The sequence below is a fragment of the Cololabis saira genome, chromosome 24 (assembly GCF_033807715.1).
Source record: "Cololabis saira isolate AMF1-May2022 chromosome 24, fColSai1.1, whole genome shotgun sequence".
NCBI classification, from domain to species: domain Eukaryota; kingdom Metazoa; phylum Chordata; class Actinopteri; order Beloniformes; family Belonidae; genus Cololabis; species Cololabis saira.
Genome location: NC_084610.1, coordinates 15,768,548 through 15,793,054, shown reverse-complemented (window position 1 = coordinate 15,793,054; position 24,507 = coordinate 15,768,548). Strand labels below are relative to the sequence as shown.

The 24,507-nt window shown below is 41.0% G+C and overlaps 1 protein-coding gene across 1 annotated transcript in view; it reads left to right on the top strand.

Annotated features, from left to right (window-relative positions):
* nbeal1 (neurobeachin-like 1) overlaps positions 1-24,507 on the top strand; it is an 87,493-nt gene that overhangs the window by 4,480 nt on the left and 58,506 nt on the right. Inside the window, exons 2-7 of the mRNA XM_061715912.1 lie at positions 4,949-5,269; positions 19,402-19,493; positions 21,181-21,342; positions 21,802-21,883; positions 21,976-22,103; positions 23,763-23,836. Coding sequence (XP_061571896.1) covers positions 5,219-5,269; positions 19,402-19,493; positions 21,181-21,342; positions 21,802-21,883; positions 21,976-22,103; positions 23,763-23,836 — 589 coding nt within the window. The 5' untranslated portion in view covers positions 4,949-5,218. The remainder of the gene's footprint in view (positions 1-4,948; positions 5,270-19,401; positions 19,494-21,180; positions 21,343-21,801; positions 21,884-21,975; positions 22,104-23,762; positions 23,837-24,507) is intronic.

Here is a 24,507-nt window from a genome sequence, read left to right as displayed (position 1 = left end):
CGACACCAGGCAGTCGTCCACATAGAAGCAGTGCAGAAGCTTCTCAATGGTCTTTCGAGAGAACTGCTCTTCATTGTCCTCAGCACATTTCCTCAGTGCAAAGTTAGCACAACTTGGTGAGGAAGTTGCACCGAAAAGATGTACCAACATTCTGAAGTCCACCAAGTCTTGGGTGAAATCACCATTGGGCCACCAGAGAAACCTCAGCAGGTCAGCATCTTTCCTTGGTACCCTTACTTGGTGAAACATAGACTCTATGTCTGCCATTATCACCACCGGTTCCTTCCTGAATCTGGCCAGGACGCCAATCAGTGAGCTAGTGAGATCTGGCCCTTGTAGCAGTTGAGCATTGAGAGATATTGACTGGAAAGTGGCTGCACAGTCAAAAACCACACGGATTTTTTCTTTCTGAGGGTGGTAAACACCATGGTGTGGAATATACCATAGCCTCCCATCACTACGTGCCAGCTCAGCTGAAGGTACTTGCTCTGCATATCCCTTGGCGACCATGTCATTCATAAAATCTGTGTACTGCTGTTGAAATGATGAGTCTCTTTTGAACCTCCTTTTTAGGTTTAGGGCCCGTTGCTCTGCAACCTTCTTGTTGTTCGGCATGTTCACACAACTTTTCCTCAGAGGCAATGCAACTTCGTAATGGCCATCTATAAGTCTGGCAGAATCCTGGACCAACTCCATGAACCTTTGATCTTCTCTTGACTGGCCAGGTTGTTCATCATAGCCGCATTCTGGGAAGTCCGTTCTGAACTGCTGCTTCCAAAGCTCCTCTAAGTTCAGAACTGAGATTCTGTTAACGGTCACAACATCAGTTCCATCACCACTGTCTCCTCCCAGTGGTCCATTAACAGTCCAACCAAGAATAGTCTTAATGGCATAGGGTCCATCATCCACACTACGAATGACTTGCAGTGGTTCCAGTGCCTTTGGTACATTTGTTCCGATCAACAGCTCGACTTCGGACTCAATCTCAGGTAAGTGAACATCTCCCAAGTGAGGCCACCTCTGAAGATCTCTTTGACATGGAATGTTTCCCTTATGCACTGGCATACACTCCTGGGTATAGGTGTTGGGCAAATCACAGTATGTCTCCCCGTCTAAGCCAGACACCTCCAGTCCTGTGATCACGTAGCTGTTAACAACCTTCTCTTGACCCATTGTCCTTAAAAGAATTCGTGTCCTTTTCCCTGAGAGGTTGAGCTTGTTCATGAGGTTCACTGTACAGAAAACAGCCGTGCTACCCTGATCCAAGAAGGCATAAGTCATCACTGTATGGTTACCTTTTTTGGATTTAATCTGCACTGGCACTATAGGAAGCTTACAATCATGACCACCAGCCCCAGTAAGCCCACTGGATACCAGAGCACAGCCCAATGCAGCGCCTGGTTCTTCCTCTGTCACTGAATCCCTTTCTTTTGAGTGGATGTGAAGCATTGTGGGGTGTTTCAAACTGCACACGTTGCATGAGAGACGCTTTCGACAGTCCTTGCTGATGTGTCCTATACACAAACAGCCAAAGCACACTCCCTTTTCCCTTAAAAAGGTGATCTTTTCAGTGTGAGGCCTTTTCTCCAACAGAGGACAAAACTCCAAAGTGTGTCCACCCTCACAAAACAGACAGACTTTCTTGACTGATGAGATCATGTCTGGTCTCCTTCCTTCTGTTCCAGTGTTATTGTCCTCTAAAGTATTCATGGTTGTGGCAAAACTACTTCCTTTTGGCCTCGGTCTAGGGTTTAAGCTGGTTCGATTCATGCCTCTATTTAATGCTGGTGATGCATCTTGAATGTCCCCAAATACTGGATCTGTTAGAATCCTTGCTTGCCTTTCAATGAAATGAACAATATCATTGAATGTAGCCCTTTGGTTACGCCTCTCTTGTATTTCACAAGCAGTCGTCCTCCATCGATCCCTTAGCTTGTAAGGCAGCTTCTTTATTACGGTCAACATATTAGCAGGCATATCCATTTCAAACATGTACTGCACTTCGTTCATTGCATTTGAACATCCTCTGAGAAATAAGCTGTAGTCTTGGAGCGCCTTAACGTCCTCTGATTTAATTGGGACCCATGACAATGCCTTATCCATATAAGCAGCTGCAACCCTTTGTTCATCTCCAAAATGTTCCTGAAGTAGCATTTTAGCCTGAGCATAGCCCATATGTGGGTCCATATGTTGGCAGCTTCTTACAAGATCTCTCGGGCGACCTCTGGTGAATTGCTCAAGGAAGTACAGGTGATCACTATAACTGTCGGACTTGCTTTCAACACAATTTTCGAAGGCTCTCATAAATGTATGAAACTGCAATGGATCACCATCAAAGACCTGAATATCTCTTTTGGGCAATGATGAACATTGCTGCTGTTTTATCAGTAATGTTGTTATTTCATTCTGCCTTCTCATTATATCAAGAACATTGTTTTGCTCTTCATTGCTCACTGAACCTTCAGGGTTGAGAATGGTTCCACGTTGCATCTGATTGTTCTGAGCACTGGATGGCTTGGGTTTAGGCAGGTGGTGCTTTAAAGCAGGAGGCTGAAAGTGAGCAGCATGGGTCAGCCTATCTGATTTAGGCCTTGTCACCTGTTCGCTGACCATGAATTTTGGGTGCTGTGTTTTCAGGCTCTGAGGAATGAAAGGAGCGGCGTCCATATTGAGCTTTGTTTTTTCTTGTTCTTTTTTTAGGTAAGAATTCATTGCATTGGACCGGTCTGTTACAGTGGTTTTAGAACCAGATGAGCTTGCAGCCCTTAAAACAGTCACTTTAGCCAAGTGTGCAGCAATTTCTTCTTCCAACTTGAGCTTTTCTTTGCGTTTCTGTATTTGCTGCTCTTCCTCCTCCAGTGCATGCTTATCCTGTAGAAGTTTTTGCCGTGCCATTAATGCAGCTAGATCCGCTTCTGCCTTTATGCGAGCTGAGGAGGTGCCTGATATAGAGGACCTTTTGCCACTTCCAGAACTTTTTCCACTTGCAGCACTTTGTGCAGATCGTCTGCTTTGCACATTTGAAATGCTATCATTTGGTTTCACATCATCCATCCAGCCTGTATCCAGTGTTGCTGCCTGTGAGGCATCATCCATTTGAAAGTGACACACATCCTCTGTTGCTGCAACCAAGTCATCTTCAACAGGATCGGGAACATGTTCCTTTTCATCCAACCACTGAATCACATCATTCTTGAATTTACTGCTGTAATTTTCAATACTTGAGAACCAATCATTCTGTTTATCCTTTTCATCCTCAGGTAACAGTGGAATTATTGTTTGATGTAGGTTCACAGCAGTGTCAAGGAGCTGAGTGAGAGTTTGCAACTGGAATCTCAACTCTTGTGCATTTTTATTTTGTTTCATAAGCTCTTTCATTGCAGGTATTAAGTCTTTTATTTTATTTACGTGTGTTTTACGTTCCTTTTGCAGACTTTCAATTTTATTTGCCAAGGCCTTTGCAGTAAGTTTGACATTTCGTTTAGCATTCATTGCTTCAGAGTCATTATTTCCGATTCTTTCATTTATTCCACTCATAGTGTCTTTTTGAAGCTCAGCAACTCCGTGATTTGCGCAGTGAATCAACAATACACCCAGTAAAGTTTTCGGGTTTTTTCCGTTTTTTTTTTTTTTCTCCACAGATCGTTTGGGTATATATTTTTTGTTGACAAGTTGTAGTGACTCCAAAACAAAAAAAAAGGAAATCACTGAGAGGCTAAGTGAGGGAGCATGGTACTGCTGACGCGCTGCATAAACGACAAGCCATTTCCGTGTTGTTAAACCGTGTCCGCATTTATTCTCCTCCAACGCTGAACAAACAGCAAAAAGCAAAGCAAGGCAAGGCAAGATGTTCACTCTTTCTGTCCGTATATTCAAACGGTAATCAAGCGGTATTCATGCGGTCAACAAAAAATACACTCTCCCTACTCACCCCCTCTCATGCAGCCGCCGCGGTGAACAGGTGAATATATGCCCATTCATTCAGATTACTACGCCTTGACCACACCCCCCTGTGACATGAGTGACAGGTGTCAAACTAACAGCTGATGCCAACATAAACATAAATATTTAACATATGGCACCTACACTTTCTTTCTTTCTTTCTTTCTCCCTCTCTCTTTCTTTCTCCCTCTTTTTTTCTTTCTTTCTTTCTTTCTTTCTTTCTTTCTTTCTTTCTTTCTTTCTTTCTTTCTTTCTTTCTTTCTTTCTCCCTCTCTCTTTCTTTCTCCCTCTTTTTTTTTTTCTTTCTTTCTTTCTTTCTTTCTTTCTTTCTTTCTTTCTTTCTTTCTGCGTGGATTTAACACAGAACCATAAATCAGCTTTACACAAAAACGTCATGAACGTGAATTTATCGTTTTTACCGCGAGATGACAAATTCTAACCATGGGGAATTTTTTTGACGGTTTATCGTGAACGGTAAAATATCACCCATTCCTAGTGTCTACTCTTCTCAAATTCTTGTCACCGTCTTCCTTTTATCCTATGGGACTACTTTATGCACGATCAATTGATATATGGATGAAATATGGAGCCCTAAACAAGTTGTTTAAACTAACTGATCATGTTTTAACACAGTTATGGTGGTAAACAGTTCTAAAAAAAAAAAAAGCACCCATTGCTTTACATAAATGTCCATGTTTGTTTTCATCTGTCATTTTCCAGGACTCCCTGGAAGAAGAGATCCTGTATCTTGATAGGCTAACTCTTCTTGTCTGTATAAATCTTCTTATCTGTATCTAGACAACTCTTGGATAATACAACTTGACAATAAATTCATATTCATTCATTGAAGAGACAACAAAATCATGAAAATTATCAACAAAATGTACCCATGTTGCCCTGTTTATCATCAATCTGACCAGTATTTCTTTTTAGAAATGTATTTTTAATAAATATTCTACATATTCAACCTTTAAGTCTAAAAATACATTTGTTCAATGTTCCACAGCTGGTACCAGTCTGGAGGTGAAACCAGCAGCTCGTCTGGAGGTGAAAGGCCCAGCCAGGGAACCTCTGTCATGGAGTAACATCTTCTGTCCCTGGACACAACTCCTCCAAATCCTCCCCCCCCAAAAAGGACTGTTTCCCCTCAGCGGAGCTGGATGATGAGGCTGAGCTTCCACGGCTGCACACGGAGGTTTGGCTCTGGCTGGAAACCATGAAGCACCCTGGGGAGTGACCTCGGTGGGGACGGCAGCCTCCAGGTCACCTCTGCACCATGGCGTCCAACGAGAGACTGTACGAGGTCTGGATGCTCTACTGCACCAAGGTAAGCTCTGTCTGTCCAGCTGCTGTCCTGCTTCCTTGCCAGCTATAGAGTCCTTACAAACACCAGGAAACTGGACCACATTACACCGCTCATGAAATCACTACACTGGCTTCCAGTGAGTCAAAGGATAGAGTTTAAAATGTTACTGCTGGTCTATAAAGACCTGAATGGTCTTGGACCAAAATCCATGCTTGATCTGTAATGGCGCTTTTACACTAGTACCTACTCAGCTCGGCTCGACTTGGCCCGGTTTCTTTTCCATAACAATTCAGCACCTGGAGCAGGAGGGTTGGAGTGAAGCTGCTGTGACGTATTTGATTGTGTGATCTAAACGAAGAAGACAACAACACTAAAGATGTAGAACATGAAGTAGACGGTAGATGTGCTGCTGGATCTGTGGCTTGTGTTTGAAGTTAAAAAATGAGAGTGAGTCGTCTGACTCCAACCCCCCGACCAATCGGTGGTCTGTAGTGTGATGATGTCAGATGCAGCCGACTCAGCCGCTTAGAACCTCGGCAGAGTAGATACAGAAAAACGATCTCCTCGGCACGTTAGACCCCTAGTGGAAAAGCGCAAAACCAAGGCGAGTCGGGCTGAGTAGGTACTAGTGGAAAAGCGCCATTAGTTCCCTATGAAACTCCCAGACCCCTGAGGTTCATCTGGATCTGGTTTGTTGTGGTTCCCAAGAACCAGAACCAAGCAAGGAGAGGGAGCGTTCAATTATTCTGCTCCTCACCGGTGGAACAAACTTCCTGTAGACCTGAGGTCTGCTCCAACTGTCAGCTCCTTTAAATAAGAGCTAAATACATTACTGTTTACTGAAGCGTACTCTTCTTTTTTTTTATTTATTTTTTTTATTTTTTTAATTCGTACAAGATACAATTTGACATGCATTTCAATACATTTCAACACAACCCCACCCCATTGCACCTCCACATGTCCGCATTACATCACAGGTTCAGCAGTAAATGTGATATTTGGTTGTTCTTGGTTTTTTTTAACAAACAAACAAAACACAATGAAATGAACAAAAACGTACAAAAATAAGAAGGAAAAAAAAGGGAACGGAAAAAGAGTGAGGAGTTATATCTATTACATTGGAAATGTCTGAGGTATCTATCTTTTCAACCTGATCTAAAACTGTTTGCCATATAGAATAGAAGTTGAGGGCACAGCCTTTTGTAACATATCGGATCTTTTCTAAAGTCAGATGGTGCAGAAGATCTCTGATCATTAACTGAAAGTTGGAGGAGATCTGTCTTTCCATTTAAGCAGTATGAGCCTTCTAGCCAGTAACATGGCAAAGGCTATCATGTTTTTACTGAAGCATACTCTTAAATCAAATACTTTCCTGCTGGACTCTACTGCCCTTACTTTTTAACAACTTGTGCTTTTTATTATTTTACCTCTTTTTATTATAATTTTATTTGTTATTTACTGTTTAATTGTGTCTTGCCTCTTTAATGTTGATACAAAGCACTTCGAATTAGCTTGTGTTGAATTGTGCTATACAGATAAACTTGCCTTGCCTTCCTTCAGGTAAATGTCAGCAGGTGAACTACTGACCTGTCATGACATCACTCCTGTTGTCAGAGAGGTGATTACCTCATGGCGTTTGTGTTTTAGACATCTGTTGCTGTATTTTTCCCCCTCTTTGTTCTGATATTAGGCAAATCTGCGGTGGCAGGCTTTGACTTGTTGGCAGAAAGGTTGATTCATACTGAAAACTCATAGTAACAGATATGATTTAAAGCAAAGTCAATTAGTGTCAAAGCTTAAATTACTTTTGTGACCTTTGAATGATGGAAAAAACACCCGAGCAGCTCATAAAACAGCAAATGTTCCCAAAGCACCCGTTTAAACACAGAATAATGATATTGCTTATTGAGCTTCATGGAGTTATTACTAGGGAACATTAGATTCATAGATGAATTAGTCAAGCTAGTATTTATGTCAAACTGTATGATATTTAACATAAAATCAATACAATGGTGTTAAATGTATGGATAGATGGGTTTCTAATATGATGATAGTGCATTGTTTTTACTGTGGAGATGAATGAGCGACACTGGAGAAGCAACAGCACTCCTTGAGTCAGCTGTTGGGCTAGATTTAATTCGCCCTGCGATAAAGCATGCGCACATCCTGCCGTTCAATCAAAACAGCCCGGCTGAGCTGCTCCTCACGTGAGCCGGGCTGCAGTCACTCGCCTTCTTCATCAGTAATCCTACACACACACACACACACACACACACACACACACACACACACACACACACACACACACACACACACACACACACACACAGGCCTTTCCCCTGGAGAGCAAAGCCGTTATTCTTACATTTAGGATGTGACATTGAATAATCCCCCCTTAGAAGTAAAGCACATGAGTGCTGACACAGAGAGCATCTTCCCCCGGTGGTGTGGGGGGGTGTTTGGGGGGGGGGTTAGCGACAGGAGCTTTGCAACACTCCTGCCACAGTCACTTGTGAAAAAGCTAGCGTTTCCTAGCAAGCATTTGTTCCAGGAAGACTCCATATTTGCACTGGCTAAGCATTACGCTGCAAGGCTGGTTTCCCGCTGGCGCTGAGCCAAGGTCCACAGGGCCGCTCTTTATCTCTGCAGGGCGCAAAAAAGAGATCTCATGAAAGAAGCGTTCCAGCAAATGCACACGTCTGTCACCTTGAGCTTCTGAAATGTCGGGTATGGCTGCTGGCATGTCTCTGCAGTACATACATGCATGTGCGTGCGCGACGGTTGCCAGGATATGTTGCCTGCAAGGAGAACCTGCAGTCACATGACCTAAATCAGATGAGGAATGTGTGCATGAGCACAAAGACCCGGACCCCCTGCATCTGTCTGAAGGGTTAAGTGTTCCTCAGCAGCTTCACGTTGTCTCAGTCTGGATCAGCTGTTTTCTGATTTAACTATTGGTGGTGGCCTGCTTGCTTGCATTTTGGAATATATCTTAGTCAGTGATTATTGTCTCAAATATAATACTAGGTATGTTTTGTATGTTTAATGAAAAGTAGTTGTATGATAGAACTGTGACTTTGAGTACTATCAAAGCGACCTGGAGGTTAAGTTACTTCTGCAGCATCATCCAAAATGTACCTTTATTCCTCCTTTTGTTTTGGTTTTGTACTGTATTTTCCACACTATAAGGTACACCTAAAAGCCTTTAATTTTCTCAAAAACCGGCAGTGCGCCTTATTAGGGCTGGGGATCGATTCAGATGTCAAGAATCCATTCCGATTCGAGAAGATTCAGAATCGATTATCAAGATTCGATTCTGATATCGATTTGGGTTAGTGTTATTAAAAATGTTTTTTCAGCTGTTGCATGAATTATATGACTTTAGTTATGCAACATATTAATACTAGTATTATATTGAGATTCAACAGCAAGTATTGGCAGCTAATGATGCTGTAAGGACCAATCACCTCCCAGAATGCTGATATAACTGCTTTCAGAAACATTGTGTGGCAGAATTATCAAACAGATCCAGGGAGGAAACAGAGACGTATGAAATCGCTTTTATTTTTTCCCATTTTTGGGAATTTGGTTTTTAGCATTTTTTGCAAATGTAACCCCAAGGCAGTATGTAAAGCAAAGAAATATAGACATTTTATGCACTTATAACTGAAAACTTTAATGTTTTCATACCTTTAAACATATTTAAGGGCAAAAATATTATATAGTTATTCTCGTGTCCAACAAAACATTCCTTTTTTGGGCATAAACGAAAGTTGTACTGTAATGATGGGGGAAAAAAATCGATTTAGACATACGAATCAATTTTTAGGAATTAATATGAGAATCGATTTAGAATCGGAAAATCGATTTTTTTTTTTCAACACAGACCTACACCTTATATATGAAGAGAGTTTTAAAATGGGCCGTTTATTGAAGGTGTGCCTTATAGTACGATTCACCTTATGGTGTGGAAAATACGGTACTTTCTTTTGTCTTTCTGCTGCCTCTGCCACGATCTCCATGGCAGTGATGGGTCCCCAGCTACTTTGGGCTGATTTCGATATAGACATGATAGCTAGTCAACACTTCTGAAATGTCCAAGATTTCTAGCGTGTGCTGGAGCGTCACCAGGTTCCCATCTGCGGTAAACAGGAACGTTTGCTATTTATAGGCAGCGATTCTTCAACTCAAGTCATTATCAATGAAGTGATATGGCTCAATCATCCTCGTTGAGCACAAATCATCTCCCTTCATTAAAACCCAAACCACGTCCATAAAACAGAAGTCCTGCTCTTCTTTGGGACTGATGTTTCATATTTTCTTTTCGGTTGAACAGCAGCTGTTTCTCTGAAGATTAAAAGGAAGTGGAAACGCTTTCCCCTCTTCGATTGGCTGGCATGACTTGTAGCATTTTGCTAATCGCCATCAGTAATGATTCAGCTCTAGTTTGATGACTCTGTATGATCTCTATTGGATGACTAAGCTGTTTTTATTGTATCTTCATCCTCTTACAGTTCCTAGTATGTGTTAAGTAACTGACGCCAGTGAAAGCAGACGTTTCCTTTCCAGTGGCAGAGGTTAACTCTTATCTAAGGAGGAGTTGAGGGGGTGAGTGGTTCTCAGTGGAGGCTTTGATAGCGGCTGCATTAGGAGAAACCCGTTGAGCCAGTTGAGTCAGGCAGACATCAGCGGCCTCTCTCTCTCTCTCTCGATGTGGTTTCACCTGATCGGCCCCCAGTTCCTGGTGCTGAAACAGGTTTTATATTGTATAGTAACAGACGTGTGACTGTTGAATCGGGTGTCTAGATCTCTGACCTGTGGTAGATGTGAAACACGGTTTGGAGCCAGCGGTGGCAGCTGTTGTAGTGGCAGCGTTTTGATGATGAGGTCAGAAATTGTTGGCTGAGCAGCTGTGTCGAAGAATGTCGGGGTCGTGTCCCTGGCTTGTTCTGAAAGTCTAAGCTATTCTTTTTTTTTTTTTTTCTCCACTTTTGAAGACTTGTATTGCTCTGATGAACTCTCATCACTCATAGAGTCTCAGAGTAATCAACCACTGTGCAATAATAATAATAATATCCACAATCATATGCTGTAACAATGCACCTTTTAATAACCATGTCTACCTCATACTGCTGCACCTTTCACTTTTTTTACATATTGTATATATGTTAATAAGAGCTGTCATTTGCCTATTTGCCTATTTACTGTACAGTGAGCGAAAATAACAGAGTCAAATTCCATGTCTTGTTTGACCTGACCTGGCCAAATAAACATGATTCTGATTGAGATTGATTCTCCTCAAATTTCCCATGTTTCATCTTCACTATAAACATTACACTTTTCATTGGAGGATTACGAATCAGTGAGATTTTGTCCCCCTAGTTTCATTTAAAAGTGACAATACTGAGTATTTTGTTCAGACTTTTGAGCTGCAAATACATGCAGATTGTTGTTTTTGTAATTATAACTGGCAACATAACAGCTTATATTATTTAATTGTTGAAAAGACGTTGCTGCTAGGCCTGTGTTGAAAAAAATCGATATTCCGATTCTAAATCGATTCTCATATTAATTCCTAAAAATCGATTCGTATGTCTAAAGATCATTTTACATCATTACATTTTCGCCCGGTGAACTTTAATCCCAGTAGTCACGTCATTTAATTCACACATGCGCTGTTGAGCTGTTGCAATTTCTTTCTTTTTTTGCACTTTAAATGGATATTGAAAGGCATATTTGAGTTATTTATTTCTTAGTTATTTATTTCATACAAATAACTTTTGGAATTTTTTTTTTATGCGCAAAAAAGGAATTTTTTGTTGGACACGAGAATAACTGGTGCCATGTTTTTGCCTTTAAATCTGTTTAAAAGTATGAAAACATTAAAGTTTTCAGTTATCATTGCTTTATACTTTCTTGGGGTTAAATTAACATAAAATGCTAAAAACCAAATTCTCAAAAATTAAAAACCGAAAAACACAGAAAATGGAAAAAATAAAAAACGGAATGTAGTAAAAAATAAAACCGATTTCACACGGCCTCTGTTTGCTGCCCTGGATCTGTGTGATAATTCTGACCCACGATGTTGCTGCAAAGCATTCTGGGAGGTGATTGGTCCTTACAGCATCATTAGCTGCCAATACTTGCTGTTGAATCTCAATATAATACTAGTATTAATATGTTGCATAACTACAGTCATGTAATTCAGGCAACAGCTCAAAAAACAGTTTTAATAACACCAACCCAAATCAATATCGGATCGAATCAAATCCTGATAATCGATTCGGAATCGAATCGATTTCTTGACATTTGAATCGATACCCAGCCCTTGTTGCTGCACCGGTCAGAATAGTTTGACATGTTGACATGGTCAGTTTTAACAGTTGTAATGGAAGCGTGCAGCGCGCTGCTCGGTTCTCGGTCGCAGAGGGCTGAAAGGTCACTACACAACTAAGAGTGTTGCATAAGCAGCGATCCTCTTAGCTGCCCGCCATCGGTTCATGTCATTGTTGTCCCCAACAGAGCTGCAACAACACACGGCTGCAGGGCCCTTTCTCTCCCACCGATTTCATTTTATCCACAAGAGCTCGTCAGACAAGTTGGAGGGTTAAGCAAATGTTTGAATAATGCCATTTATGCTCTTAAAGACTTTGTCTGCTTCTGAAAAGCCTTTTTAATCCTAACCACAGGGAACATGCCTCAACAGCCAGGGCCTCCTTTCACCTGTTGGTGATTTATAAAGTTCAGCATTTTGGAGAGAATCGTTTTACAAACCAGGAATCTCTTTGCTAAGACATCGCCCCACCCTACCCTGCCTGAAGAGTCGGTTCTCAGTGTTGCCTGAGTGCTGAATAAAGGTAGTCGTTTGCATAAACCCGTGCTCTCATGGGGTCAGAATACAGTGGGAGGATTAAGAGAAGAAATGAAGCTGAACAGTCGAGCTGGGAACGACGGAGGAGGAGAAAAGTCTTGAGGTTCCAAATATTTGCTCAAGTGGATTAGTCGGGGGCTTTTCTGCCTGCCTGTTTCCTTGCTCCGGTCTAATCTTTGTTTTTGCATACTAATAGACACACACACTCTTGCTTTGCTTCTTCTTCTGATACTTAAAAGTTGGTTCCCTCAGGCTATTCATTGCATCTTATTTTCCTCTCTGCTATGAATATCTCTGAAAAACACTGATGTCACTGAAACGGTGCATCAGCCTCGCCTCGCCCGGCTTTAACTCCTCCCACCAGCTGCTATAAATACACCTCTGGCTGTGACATCATGGCCGGACGAGCCGTCACGACCGACTGATAGGCAGCGGCGTCGGCCTGAGCCGGAGCAGGAACAGAGGCAGACCTCAGTCGGCTGCTGAACTCGCAGGGAGGAGACCGCTAAACACTGTGGTTGTGGTGATGTCACTTCCACCCAGAACCAGGTCCCCCATCGCCACACACACTCGCCCAACCACGCCTGTCTGGGAGATGAAAGCCAGATGAGGTGGAGGGTGTTGAACTGTAGTCTGGAAGAGCACGCAGCAGCTGATCACAGATCCCTTATCGATTTATTACACTCAGATTCACAGAAGAGAAATAAATAGAGTGGATACTGAGTAAAATAAAATGTTTAGCCTTAGGTTTTAATGAGATTTTACAATTATTAATTATGTTTTTATCAGGGCTGGGGATCGATTCAAATGTCAAGAATCAATTCCGATTCTTAAGATTCAGAATCGATTATCAAGATTTGGTTCGATTCGATTCAGATATATTAATACTGGTATTATATTAAGATTCAACAGCAAATATTGGCAGTTTATGGCTGTAAGGACCAATCACCTCCCAGAATGCTGATAGAACTGCTTTCAGAAACATCATGTGGGTCAGAATTATCAAACAGATCAGCTACTAGCATCATCTTCTCTTTAGTTAACTTTTCAAAAAGACATTTTCACAAGTAAAATGAGGAAACTTAAGGTGCAGATAGAAAAATTAATGAATGAATGGTTTATTTCGGTTACATTACATTATATGCAACTTAATTATTCCATGTTTTTCCACTCAGTATGAGTAAGGGGGCTGGTCCAGTGGGGAAGTGATGTCAATACATACACTCCATAGGACATATATGTAAACTCAGCACAGTAAGGCCCCGGCTGCAGCCTGAAGTAGCTAAAAATAGGGTTTATTGAAACCTAATAATAGTCAGCGTTTTGATAAACAAAGGAAGTATATCATATTATCTCAAAAGTTATTTGTCTTGCTATTGATTATTATTGTCAGCGCACAACATTGCTTTATTTGAAATCAATGAGATGGATTCTGATCCTCGATCAGCGTGGTGGCGGCTCAACAATCCCACGGACCTGGGTGTCGATGGGGATCTCGTGTTTCCAGAAGCGAGTGCATCGATCCCTGCTCTGCAGAGGTCGGCGTACACGGATCTCTGGGAATGTGATGTAGTAGCTTGGCCGGCCGCCTAATGTGATTGTTGGTAATAACACTCTGGAGAGGCATGGGATCATCTCGGAAGAGTTGTTTGCACAAATACGGACAGGAGAGGATTGTTTAGAGGGAGAAACGAGGTTATTGAGCTGGGATTGCTGCTTGTAAGTTTCGATCGTAGTGCGCAGCCCCGTGATTACAGCCAAGGATAGATGGAGTCGTGGAGAGCAGGGTGTGTCCCCGCCCGCCACTGTCCAAACCCTCAATGGGCATCTGTGCTCCCTGACTGCTGGCTAAAAGAGGACATTCTTCCACACACACATCACACACTCGTTCAGTCGCCGATTCTAGCGAGTGCAGTCACTCGAGAGTCAACCGCTGGCTTAAACCATTGCCTTGAAATTATCTGGCCCTCGCAGTCACAAGAACAAGAAGACAATGGTGTATTTATTCCTTATGTTAAAGGATGGTTTGGGCCGTAGCTGATTATAGATGGTTTTCTTCCCCCATTCTCAATGATTTATGCTGTAAAAGTAACCCAAACAAAAGAGGTACTTGTGTTTTCCAAGCAGAGCATATCCACATCTCGATGTTGCCCTATGTTATTTACATGTCATTCATTTATTTTTTCCATTTCTCCCCTCCCTGGTGTCTCCTCTCTCTCACACACACACACACACACACACACAACGTTGCAGGGTTTTTCTGATTACTTCACTTGGACGGGTGCAGATTCTCGCAGGCTTCCTGCCTTGTTTTGGCTGATTTTCTCTCTGACACGCAGACAGAACCCATCTGCTCTTCTGCCTTGTTCCCTTTTTGTCAGACTCCAGTGCTACCGAGTTGTCTTTCTTCCTTGTTTTCAGTTTTAAAACCTAATCTTCATATTCATTTGGAATTCCTTCGTGACCCATGTTCTCTGGTCAGTCAGTTTTAGCTTTCTGGGACCATTAATCGGATGTTTTAAGGGGAGTGGATGTAAAAAAGACAAGACATTCACACAAGTTGGAGGTTTTTTTAATATAAAGATGAATCAAAATAACACAAGAAACTTTTTTTTTATTCCTCTTTGCAAAAAAAAGTTAAGGTTCCTTCACATTCCTGGGGGTCTCCTATGTTTGGCTCTTTATAGCTCGTTCGATGGGTTGAACTTGGCCAATCCTTTAGATTTGTCTTGTTGGATTTTTGATTTGTGCTTTTGTGACATTCATTTTGATTTTCAGCTTTTTGAAAGGACGGAGCTATTTATTTTCGTCTCTCTTTGGTCTTTGTACGTTTTGACCGTATAGAAACGTAATTCTCGTCAGTTGTGTGAAATAAGACCTGGAAACGGGCATTGTGGCGTAGAATTTTTCAATTGGTTTAATTCACTGTACGAATTGTTACAGATTACTTTTGTAATACTGTATTTGACCCGGTCTTTGTACGTTTTGACCGTATAGAAACATAATTCTTGCCATTGTAAGAATGAGATGTAACTACCCTTATTTTTTAACAACTTGTGCTTTTTATTATTTTACCTCTTTTCTTATCATTTTATTTGTTATTTACTGTTTAATTGTGGTTTTGCCGCTTTTAATGTTGATGTAAAGCACTTTGAATTACCTTGTGTTGAATTGTGCTATACAAATAAACTTTCCTTGCCTCTTGAAGCTGAGGATGAGCAACTCCGAAGCATAATGCTCCCTCCACCGTGCTTCTCTGTTGATATGTTGTTCCTGGGATGAAGCTCTGTATTAGTTTTACACCAAACCCAACTTTCAGAGTTAAGATCAGAGATGGTTCAAGCTTTGTCTCATTGTCAGAACACATTTTTGTACATGTTTCGGTGTAACTGAAGGAATATTTTAGCATAATTGGATATCTTTTTTGTAAGAAAGTACTTCCCTGCCCCACAGCCCTGTCTTCTTGATTTATGCAACGCCTCTGTTGTGCCACACTTTCTCTACTTGTTGAGGGTTTGATGGTACATTCAACGCCTTCCATGTTCTTTAAGATTCCTCCCCTGATTGGTGTGTTTCAACAATTATGTCTCGCAGTTTCGTTGGTAATTCTTTGCAGACGAAGGCTCTTGTGTGATCTCAAGCATTCAAGCCAATACTGCAGCAACACTTTATTTAGTTTATACTTTAAACGCCTGCAATTGTATGAGCTTACAGACTTTTTATATCTGCTTTTTGAAGGAGATGGATGTGATAGTTCAATGAGCCATATGGCTGAAGGACCAGTCCGCCGATCTCTGAGTTATCATCTTCATTAGCTCTCTGTTGACCCAGCTGATTTACTTACCTTATTGAATGCATAAGTAGCTCACTAATTCAATAAGCTAATGAGTTCCTAGTGTTTTTGGTGCTTGCTTGACTAGAAATAAACAAAGAATAAGTTGAATAATATGTCAGTTTAATTGATGAAAGTAGTGGTCTGTATCTTTGCTTTGGTCATGTGCAATAGAGTTCAGTGCGTTTACATGGGAAGTTTAATTCCTCTTTAATTCAGAATTAAAATTAAATCAGATTTAAAATGAGTAAAAATTACCATGTAAACACCTAATTCCGAATGAAAATGGCCATTCCAAATTAAACTTAATTCTGAAGTAAGTGGCTGGTTTATTCCGATTTTAAATCCGAATAGAATAACTCCACGATCATGTACGCACTAATTCCGGTCTTTCTGCGCTGCTCGTTCCCTCGCCCGTCTGTCGCCATGACGCTTATATTCTGCGCTGGGCTTTTTTCAAAACAAAGTTTCAAGATGGCAGCACGCAGTAAATGGTGGTCAAGAGCAGACGATTTATTTAATAAATAACTTGGAGGACCTGGAAATGATTAAAAGAATAGATGGCAGTAAATTATACATAATTGTGAGCTTTTCAAAGTTGTAGCGGCTAAGTTTGTTTTTCTTCCGGTAGACGTAACTTCCGTCCCCCTATCCAATCAGAACCTTCCCAACCCCCAGACCTTAAGCGGAATTGGATAAAGTCGATCAAACGTGTTTTCCATGTAAACCTCAATTCGGAATTACTATTTCCATGTAAACTCGAAGGAAAATAGTTTAATTCGGAATTATTTAATTCGGAACAATTAATTCAGAATTAAAAAACATGTAACCGTGGCCAATATGGCGGCGGCCGATGCGGCGCCACTGCGACTGGGAGAAAAGTTAATCAGAAGATGTATGTGCACATCATTTAAACAACTTCATGCAAAACTTAAAAGCCGACTAATCGCCTCAATACCCGATGACTAATCAATTATTAGTATAGTCATTAGTTGCAGCCCTCGTGTCCAGTGTAATCGCTCTACCAGCAAGTAGATGGAGTATCAATAACAGTATGCATCACCTTCATGTTATTATTTTATCTTTTCCCCAGTTCACATCCTTTACTTGATGGCTTAACAAGGTTGAAATGGCTCAAGGGAGTTTTTTTTTTAATATCAAAGTCTTGTTTAAAAGTAAGAAGAAAAAAAAAGGTTTAAAATTCATTTGAAGGATTATCAGATTACTTGCAGGAATGTGACTCTAACGGTCTCCTTTCCTTACTGTTGGCAAGAACCCCTGTAAAGCAGGGGTGGCCAGTCCTGGCCCCCGAGAGCCCCCATCCAGCACGTTCTAGATGTTTCCCTGCTTCAGCACACCGGGATACGAATAGCTGCGTCACCAACACACTTGTCTAGACCTTGATAACAAGCTGATCGTTAATCTGAATCAGGTGTCAGGGCTCTGGAGGACCAGGACCAGGACCAGGACTAATACATTTATTAAGTTTTGAAGTGCCGTCTGTTAGTTTTGGAGATCTGGTTGTATTCCTGCAACTAAGAGAGACCAGTCCTCCTCTGTGGCCGACGCTGCCATCCCATCATTCCTGGGCCATTGTTGCAGGAATGTCGGAACCGTAGACGAGCCATCGGTTACTAGAAATGTAACTCCAGAATGTGCCTGAGCCTGTTTTCCCCCCGAACAGGTGCATGCTTTCACTTCCACGCCCTGGGAACACGAAGATGCAAACACAACCCCCCCAAGACATTCCTCTACTCATGTGTTGCACTTACTGTTGACTATACATCTTCCTCGTGACTTATGAAGTGCTGCATCACGTCTCGTGTGATCTGATACGGTTCCCACGGATATGAAGCTTAAAGGAGACCTATTATGGCATCTAATACCTATTTTAAACAGGCCTTGAATGTCTTAAAAACAAGCTTTTGATTTTTTTTACTAAATAAATTAGAAATTCAGCCTCTGAGCCATGTCTTTATCTTCCCAGTCTCTAACCTCATTATCTATGCGGGATTCTGAGTGGGCGGGAGGTTATGATAATGAGGCTCTGTGCTGATTGGCTGCCTGAATGACGCGTAGCAGGGGAGGGCACAAAGTGTTGGTTTTTACAACCCACAACAGAGCAATTCGCATGTCTAGCTCGAACAGACTCCATAACGATACACCACTAAGAAAAAATGGCAGAAACTCCGGCCGGCGGAGTTGTTGTTGTTGTTCCAGCCAGAGTTAGTTGTGGGCGTGGTTTCACGCATCGGAGGCCAACCGATGTAAATCGCGCCCGTCGTTACGTAACGACGGGCGCAGAATCTGAACGGCTCGTAGAAGTCACATCACGCTGGACGGCTCATCCGGGCGGCTGTACAGACACTGTAGAATTTGGTTGCTTTCCTCCTTCTCTGAGTTGGCAGGCTGAAGGGAGACCACTTTATATATGTTAAAGCAAGAGAAAATTAGTTTTTCATAATAGGTCCCCTTTAAATGTCTGATTCAGTTATAGCGCTGGGGATCGATTCAAATGTCAAGTATCAATTTGATTCAGATTCTTAAGATTCAGAATCGATTATCAAGATTTGATTCGATCTGGGAGCTGCTGCATGCATTATATGACTGTGTAGTTATGCAAAATATTAATACTAGTATTATATTGAGATTAAACAGCAAGTATTGGCAGCTAATGACGGCTGTAAGGACCAATCACCTGCCAGAATGCTGATATACTGTAACTGCTTTCAGAAACATCGTGTGGCAGAATTATCAAACAGATTCAGGGCAGCAAACAGAGGCCGTAGGAAATCAATTTTATTTTTTCCCACATTCCGTTTTAATTTTTTCCATTTTCGGTCTCTTTCGGTTTTTAATTTTTGAGAATTTGGTTTTTAGAATTTTATGCAAATGTAACCTCAAGACAGTATATTATAAAGTAATGAAATATAGACAATGTATGCAATTATAACTGAAAACTTTAATGTTTTCATACCTTTAAACATATTTAAAGGCAAAAACATGGCACAAGTTATTTTTGGGTCCAACAAAACATTCCTTTTTTGGGCATAAACAAAAAAATACCAAAAGTTGTAATGAATATAAGAATTTAGAATCGGAAAATCTATTTTTTCTTTCAACACAGGCCTATTCAGTTATTAACCTGGTGAAACAATAAAAACAGTGACTTAACCATGACCAGCTTTCTCTCCTGGAGACACGAAGTGTTTGGCTTGTTGCTGTCTGGAGGTGAACGTCACAAAGGTCTCTTTCTTACTCCCAAACCTCTCAGCTGCAACGCTGCACACAGTCACAAAAGGCTTCAAATTGCAGGCCAGCTTTTATCAACGAAGGTAACCGTGCTGCCCCGTCTCGTGACCCCCTCTCTTCTTTCATCGCTCTGACTCACACTCTTTCATCACTTTTGCCTTTTTTCTCCATCTTTCTCTCCGTCTCTTCACCTCTCAGAGGGATCCGGACTACCTGAAGATATGGCTGGAGAACTTCATCGGCTGCTACGAGCAGTGCCTCGACGTGGACTTCGAGAAGCCACCTTCCAGGTAACCGCCGGCAGATTGTCATCTTAATAAATGTTTTTATAACGTAGGCTGTGATTGATTTGTACAAGAAAATAACTTTAAAATGCATCACTGAGTGTGTGAATATCACAATAGGCACTTCTTAGTCAAAGAGGAACATTTCTGATCAATTCTTTTCTCCAAACATTCATAACTATATTTCTACGGAAGAGTATTAAGAGAAAAATAAAAATACTATTTTAGAGGAGGGAGATATTTTTTTTTCATTATGCACTTTGAGAAAAAAGTCAATGTCGAGAAAAAAGTCGAAATGTTGAGAAAAAAGGTGAAATTTCGACTTTATTCTTGAAATTGTATTTCAACATTAATCTCGACATTTAGACTTTTTTCTTGACATTTCGACTTTTTTCTCCAGGTGCACAATAAAAAAAAAAATCTTCCCCTCCTCAAATATTTTTTCTCTTGCCTGGGCCTAATACTCTTCCGTAATATTTCAGATGTGTATTAGTTTCAGCTTAATATTAAACTCTGTGTTTGTTGACACTGGTGAAACATTTGAGCTGATATAGGCTGATGGTGGATTTGTTCCTGTTATTCTAAACTACTTTTTTCCCCTCATAAAGTTGCAGTTTGTTCCTTACGAAACTGGTTGATTTGAAGCCCTAATATGCCTTTCTTCCCAGTAGATGATAAGCCTTTAGACAATGCACCGATTAAAGTTTACGAGGAAGTTAACGTGAAGCGGTGCTTGTCAGAGCATGAACACACAAATATGACCTTAAATAACAGCTGAAAAATGATTTTTGTTGCAGCTGGTTCTCTTATCCAGCCTGGCCGATCCCACTTGTTTACCTTCCTGTTTCTACCTGTATCGAAGCATTTGCAGCAGCGCTTCATGCAATGACTCATGCAGGAGTTTCCGCTGCTCATAATAACTGTGACATGCTTCGTTTGTCCGGTTAAAGTCCAGAGGCAATTTGGCCTGCATTATTGGCACTGCCGCGTGGAAGAACCAGGTTAGCTGGTCAGGCTATCTCTTTATTTGTGTTGACACGTGAATGTAGGATCCTGCTGTGTAGTCCTCGTGTTCATTGCAGCAGCACCTCCATCATTTACACCTGCAACATTCACGTAGCAGGTTCAATTCAATTCAATTTTATTTACAGTATATAGCATCTATTACAACAGAAGTTGTCTCTAGGATCTTTCAAGAGACCAGAACATGAATTATTACATAAACAATGGCAAGGAAAAACTCCCCTTTAGGAGGGAAGAAACCTGGACCAGGACCTGGGTCATAAGGGGGGATCCTCCTGCCGGAGGCCAGACTGGGCAGAGCAGGAAAAGAGAGAACAGACAGAGAGAATGAAGAACAGAGAAATGATAGGGTGGTGGGGGGTGCAGGCATATAGCAGACATCTACACAGACAGGTGGAAGCAGCAGTGGGATGATCAGAGGGGGGGACTGCAGCTCCTGAAGCTCCGGCCTGCAAACATACACAGAAGAGAAAAAGAAAAAAAGGGGGGGGGGGGGGGGGGGTCAGACCAGCACAACAAACTACAAGAACGATGGACAAAATTGAAGGCTATGAGATACTTATAAAAAATGAAAAATGGAGAGTTCAGAGATGCTTATTCTGGCTCTGATGACGTTTCTGAGTTTTCCAGTTTTTCCAGCTTCCTGATTCCCTCCTCTCTCTCCTTCCAGGCCAGAGGAGGTCCCACCGGTGTTGACGCTGCTCCCTGACAACATCCTGCAGGTCCTGCGGCACCAGCTGCTGCAGTGTGTGCAAAAAGCCTCCGATGGCCTGGAGGCGGAGCAGCAGAACCTGGCGCTGCTGCTGCTCAAGTTCCTCATCATCACCTGCAGGTCAGAACTACAGATGCCGGAATTAGAGATATTTTCTGCAAAAGAAAAATATAAACAATTTTCCAGAAACATAGTTGTCATGTACTCTTCTTTTATCTTTTTACCTGGAAACAGGTATTGTGGCATAGAATTGTCAAATTGGTTTAATTCACCGTATGAATTGTTACAGATTACTTTTTTAATACTGTATTTGACCCGGTCTTTGTACGTTTTGACCGTATAGAAACGTAATTCTTGCCATTGTAAGAATGAGATGAGTACCTGCTGTACTCTACTGGCCTTACTTTTTAACAACTTGTGCTTTTTATTATTCTACCTCTTTTTCTTATCAGTTTATTTCATTTTATTTGTTATTTACGGTTTAATTGTGTCTCGCCGCTTTTAATGTTGATGTAAAGCACTTTGAATTACCTTGTGTTGAATTGTGCTATACAAATAAACTTGCCTTCCTTCGAAAAGGAACCTGTCCAACGTCGAGGAGATTGGCACCTGCTCTTACATCAATCACATCATCACCATGACAACACTGTATATTCAGCAGGTTTGACTCTGCCCTCTCTCCTTGATTACTCTTTGAGTTATGGTTACATGTTACATCCTGTAACAGCGGCTTGTTGGTGTGTGTCGTTGCAGCTGAAGAGCAAGACCAAAGAGAAGGAGATGGTGGACCAGAGTCAGGCGGAGGAGTTCGTCCGCCACGCGCTGGCCTTCAGCGAGAGCCTGTACGACCCGTACCGCAACTGGAGGCATCGGGCCTGCGGGTAACAGAAATTGCATTTCACCATGACAACAAGACGGCGACACTGCTGACACTCGACAGCAGAAAATGTCAACATAAAGCTTGGTCACACAGTAAATGTCATGAATCAATTTTAGGCCTGTGTTGAAAAAAATTGATTTTCCAATTCTAAATTGATTCTCATATTAATTCCTAAAAATTGATTCGTATGTCGAAAGATCGATTTTTTTTTTTTGATTTTTTTTTTATGTTTTTTTTTCCATCATTACATTTTCGCCAGGTGAAGTTTATTCCCAGTAGCCGCCTCATTTAATTCACACATGCACTGTAGCAATTTCTTTCTTTTTTTGCACTTTAAATGAATATTGAATGGCATATTTGAGTTATTTATTTCTTAGTTATTTCATACAAATAACTTTTGGTATTTTTTTGTTCATGTCCAAAAAAAGGAATGTTTTGTTGGACACGAAAATAACTACTGCCATGTTTTTGCCTTTAAATATGTTTAAAAGTATGAAAACATTAAAGTTTTCAGTTATCATTGCTTTATATAGTTTCTTGGGGTTAAAAAAACTAATTCTCAAAAATTAAAAACTGAAAAACACAGAAAATGGAAAAAATAAAAACGGAATGTGGTAAAAAAATAAAACTGATTTCATATGGCCTTTGTTTGCTGCCCTGGATCTGGTTGGTAATTCTGACCCACACAATGTTTCTGCAAAGCATTCTGGGAGGTGATTGGTCCTTACAGCATCATTAGCTGCCAATACTTGCTGTTGAATCTCAATATAATACTAGTATTAATATGTTGCATAACTAGTCATATAATTCATGCAACAGCTCAAAAAACTGTTTTAATAACACTAACCCAGATCATTATCGGATCAAATCGAATCAAATCCTGATAATCGATTCTGAATCTTATTACAGAAAAGAGCTTTAAGGATAATTAATAGATCTGACTATTAAGAACCAACAAATCTCTTTATTAAATATAATACTAAAATTCCATGACATAGTAGAGAAGAAAACTGTTTTTATTTGCCTTTAAAGCACAGCAGAAACTGCTTCCAAACTGCATTCAGGAATTGCTCCAAATAAAAGAAACCCGCTATGACCTGAGGGGGAAACTCATGTTTTAGATGACGACAGCAAGAACTAATATTAAAAAGAGATGTACATCAATTAAGGCAAGAGAAATATGGAATAGTTGTGACAATGACCTAAAAATGTGCAGTTCTATCTACAAGTTCAAGAAAATGTTTAAAGAAAATAAAGACCATTCATTCATTCAATCTTAAGACTCGGAATCGAATCGATTCTTGACATTTGAATCGATCCCCAGCCCTAATCACTTTATTGAATGAAGCGACGCAAGCATCTGCAGAGGTGTGCATTTAGAGAAGATTTAAGGTCAGCTACTTGGTATCACAGAGTCCAGTATCTCTCACAAAAGCTGTACTGTTGACTACACAACGTGAGCCAGTTGCAAATCACATTAAAGGTGCGTTTCAGGCTCCGAACTCCCACAATACTTCACTTGGTTGCTCTAAACTGTTGGATAACTCAGTTTTCTACCTGGAAGCTTCCCACATTCTTACAGAGCCTCAGATTTTGCTTGTTTGGTTTAGTCCAAGAAGATTGAATGATTTCCTCAACCTGTTTTTGTATTTTTCCCCAGGGAGCAGCTGGAGAGGAGCAGGCAGAAGTACAAGGCAGCTCCGCTCACGGTCGAGTTCGTTCCTTTCTTCTACCGTAAGTCCGTTCCCTCCACCTTCACTCTCATTCGCTCATCCGCGGGTGGATAGTAAAGCTGTTACACTGATACGGCAGCAGCTGAGGCCTGGTGCCATGAATCAGTCCTAAGTAAATAACTCAGGGATCTTCAGGAATATCATATCCCAAAACTTTCTCCATTGCTCTCAGGATTCCATCCCAAAATGCCCGTATTTTCTTACACGACCAGAAAATGTGAGAGTGGTTGGCACTCAATTGCCCACATTGTCTCCAGCAATATTGTTGCTCACCCAGTTGTTTATTTAAAATTTTTGGAGTAATAAAAAAAACGAATTACATTTTTCCAACCAAATTCCCTCCATCTTTTGGAGCTGGTTGAGGTGTGTTGGTCTTATTCATGGAGTCCCAATCCCCCTCTGACAACTCTGTTTAATAATTTTGCCCATTTCGCTTTTATGTACATTGGCCACGGTTACATGATGTTTTTTAATTCAGAATTAATTATTCCGAATTAAATAATTCCAAATTAAACTATTTTCCTTTGAGTTTACATGGAAATAGTAATTCTGAATTGAGGTTTATATGGAAAACACGTTTGATCGGCTTTATCCAATTCCTCTTAAGGTCTGGGGGTTGGGAAGGTTCTGATTGGATAGGGGGACGGACCGGAAGTTACGTCTACTGGAAGA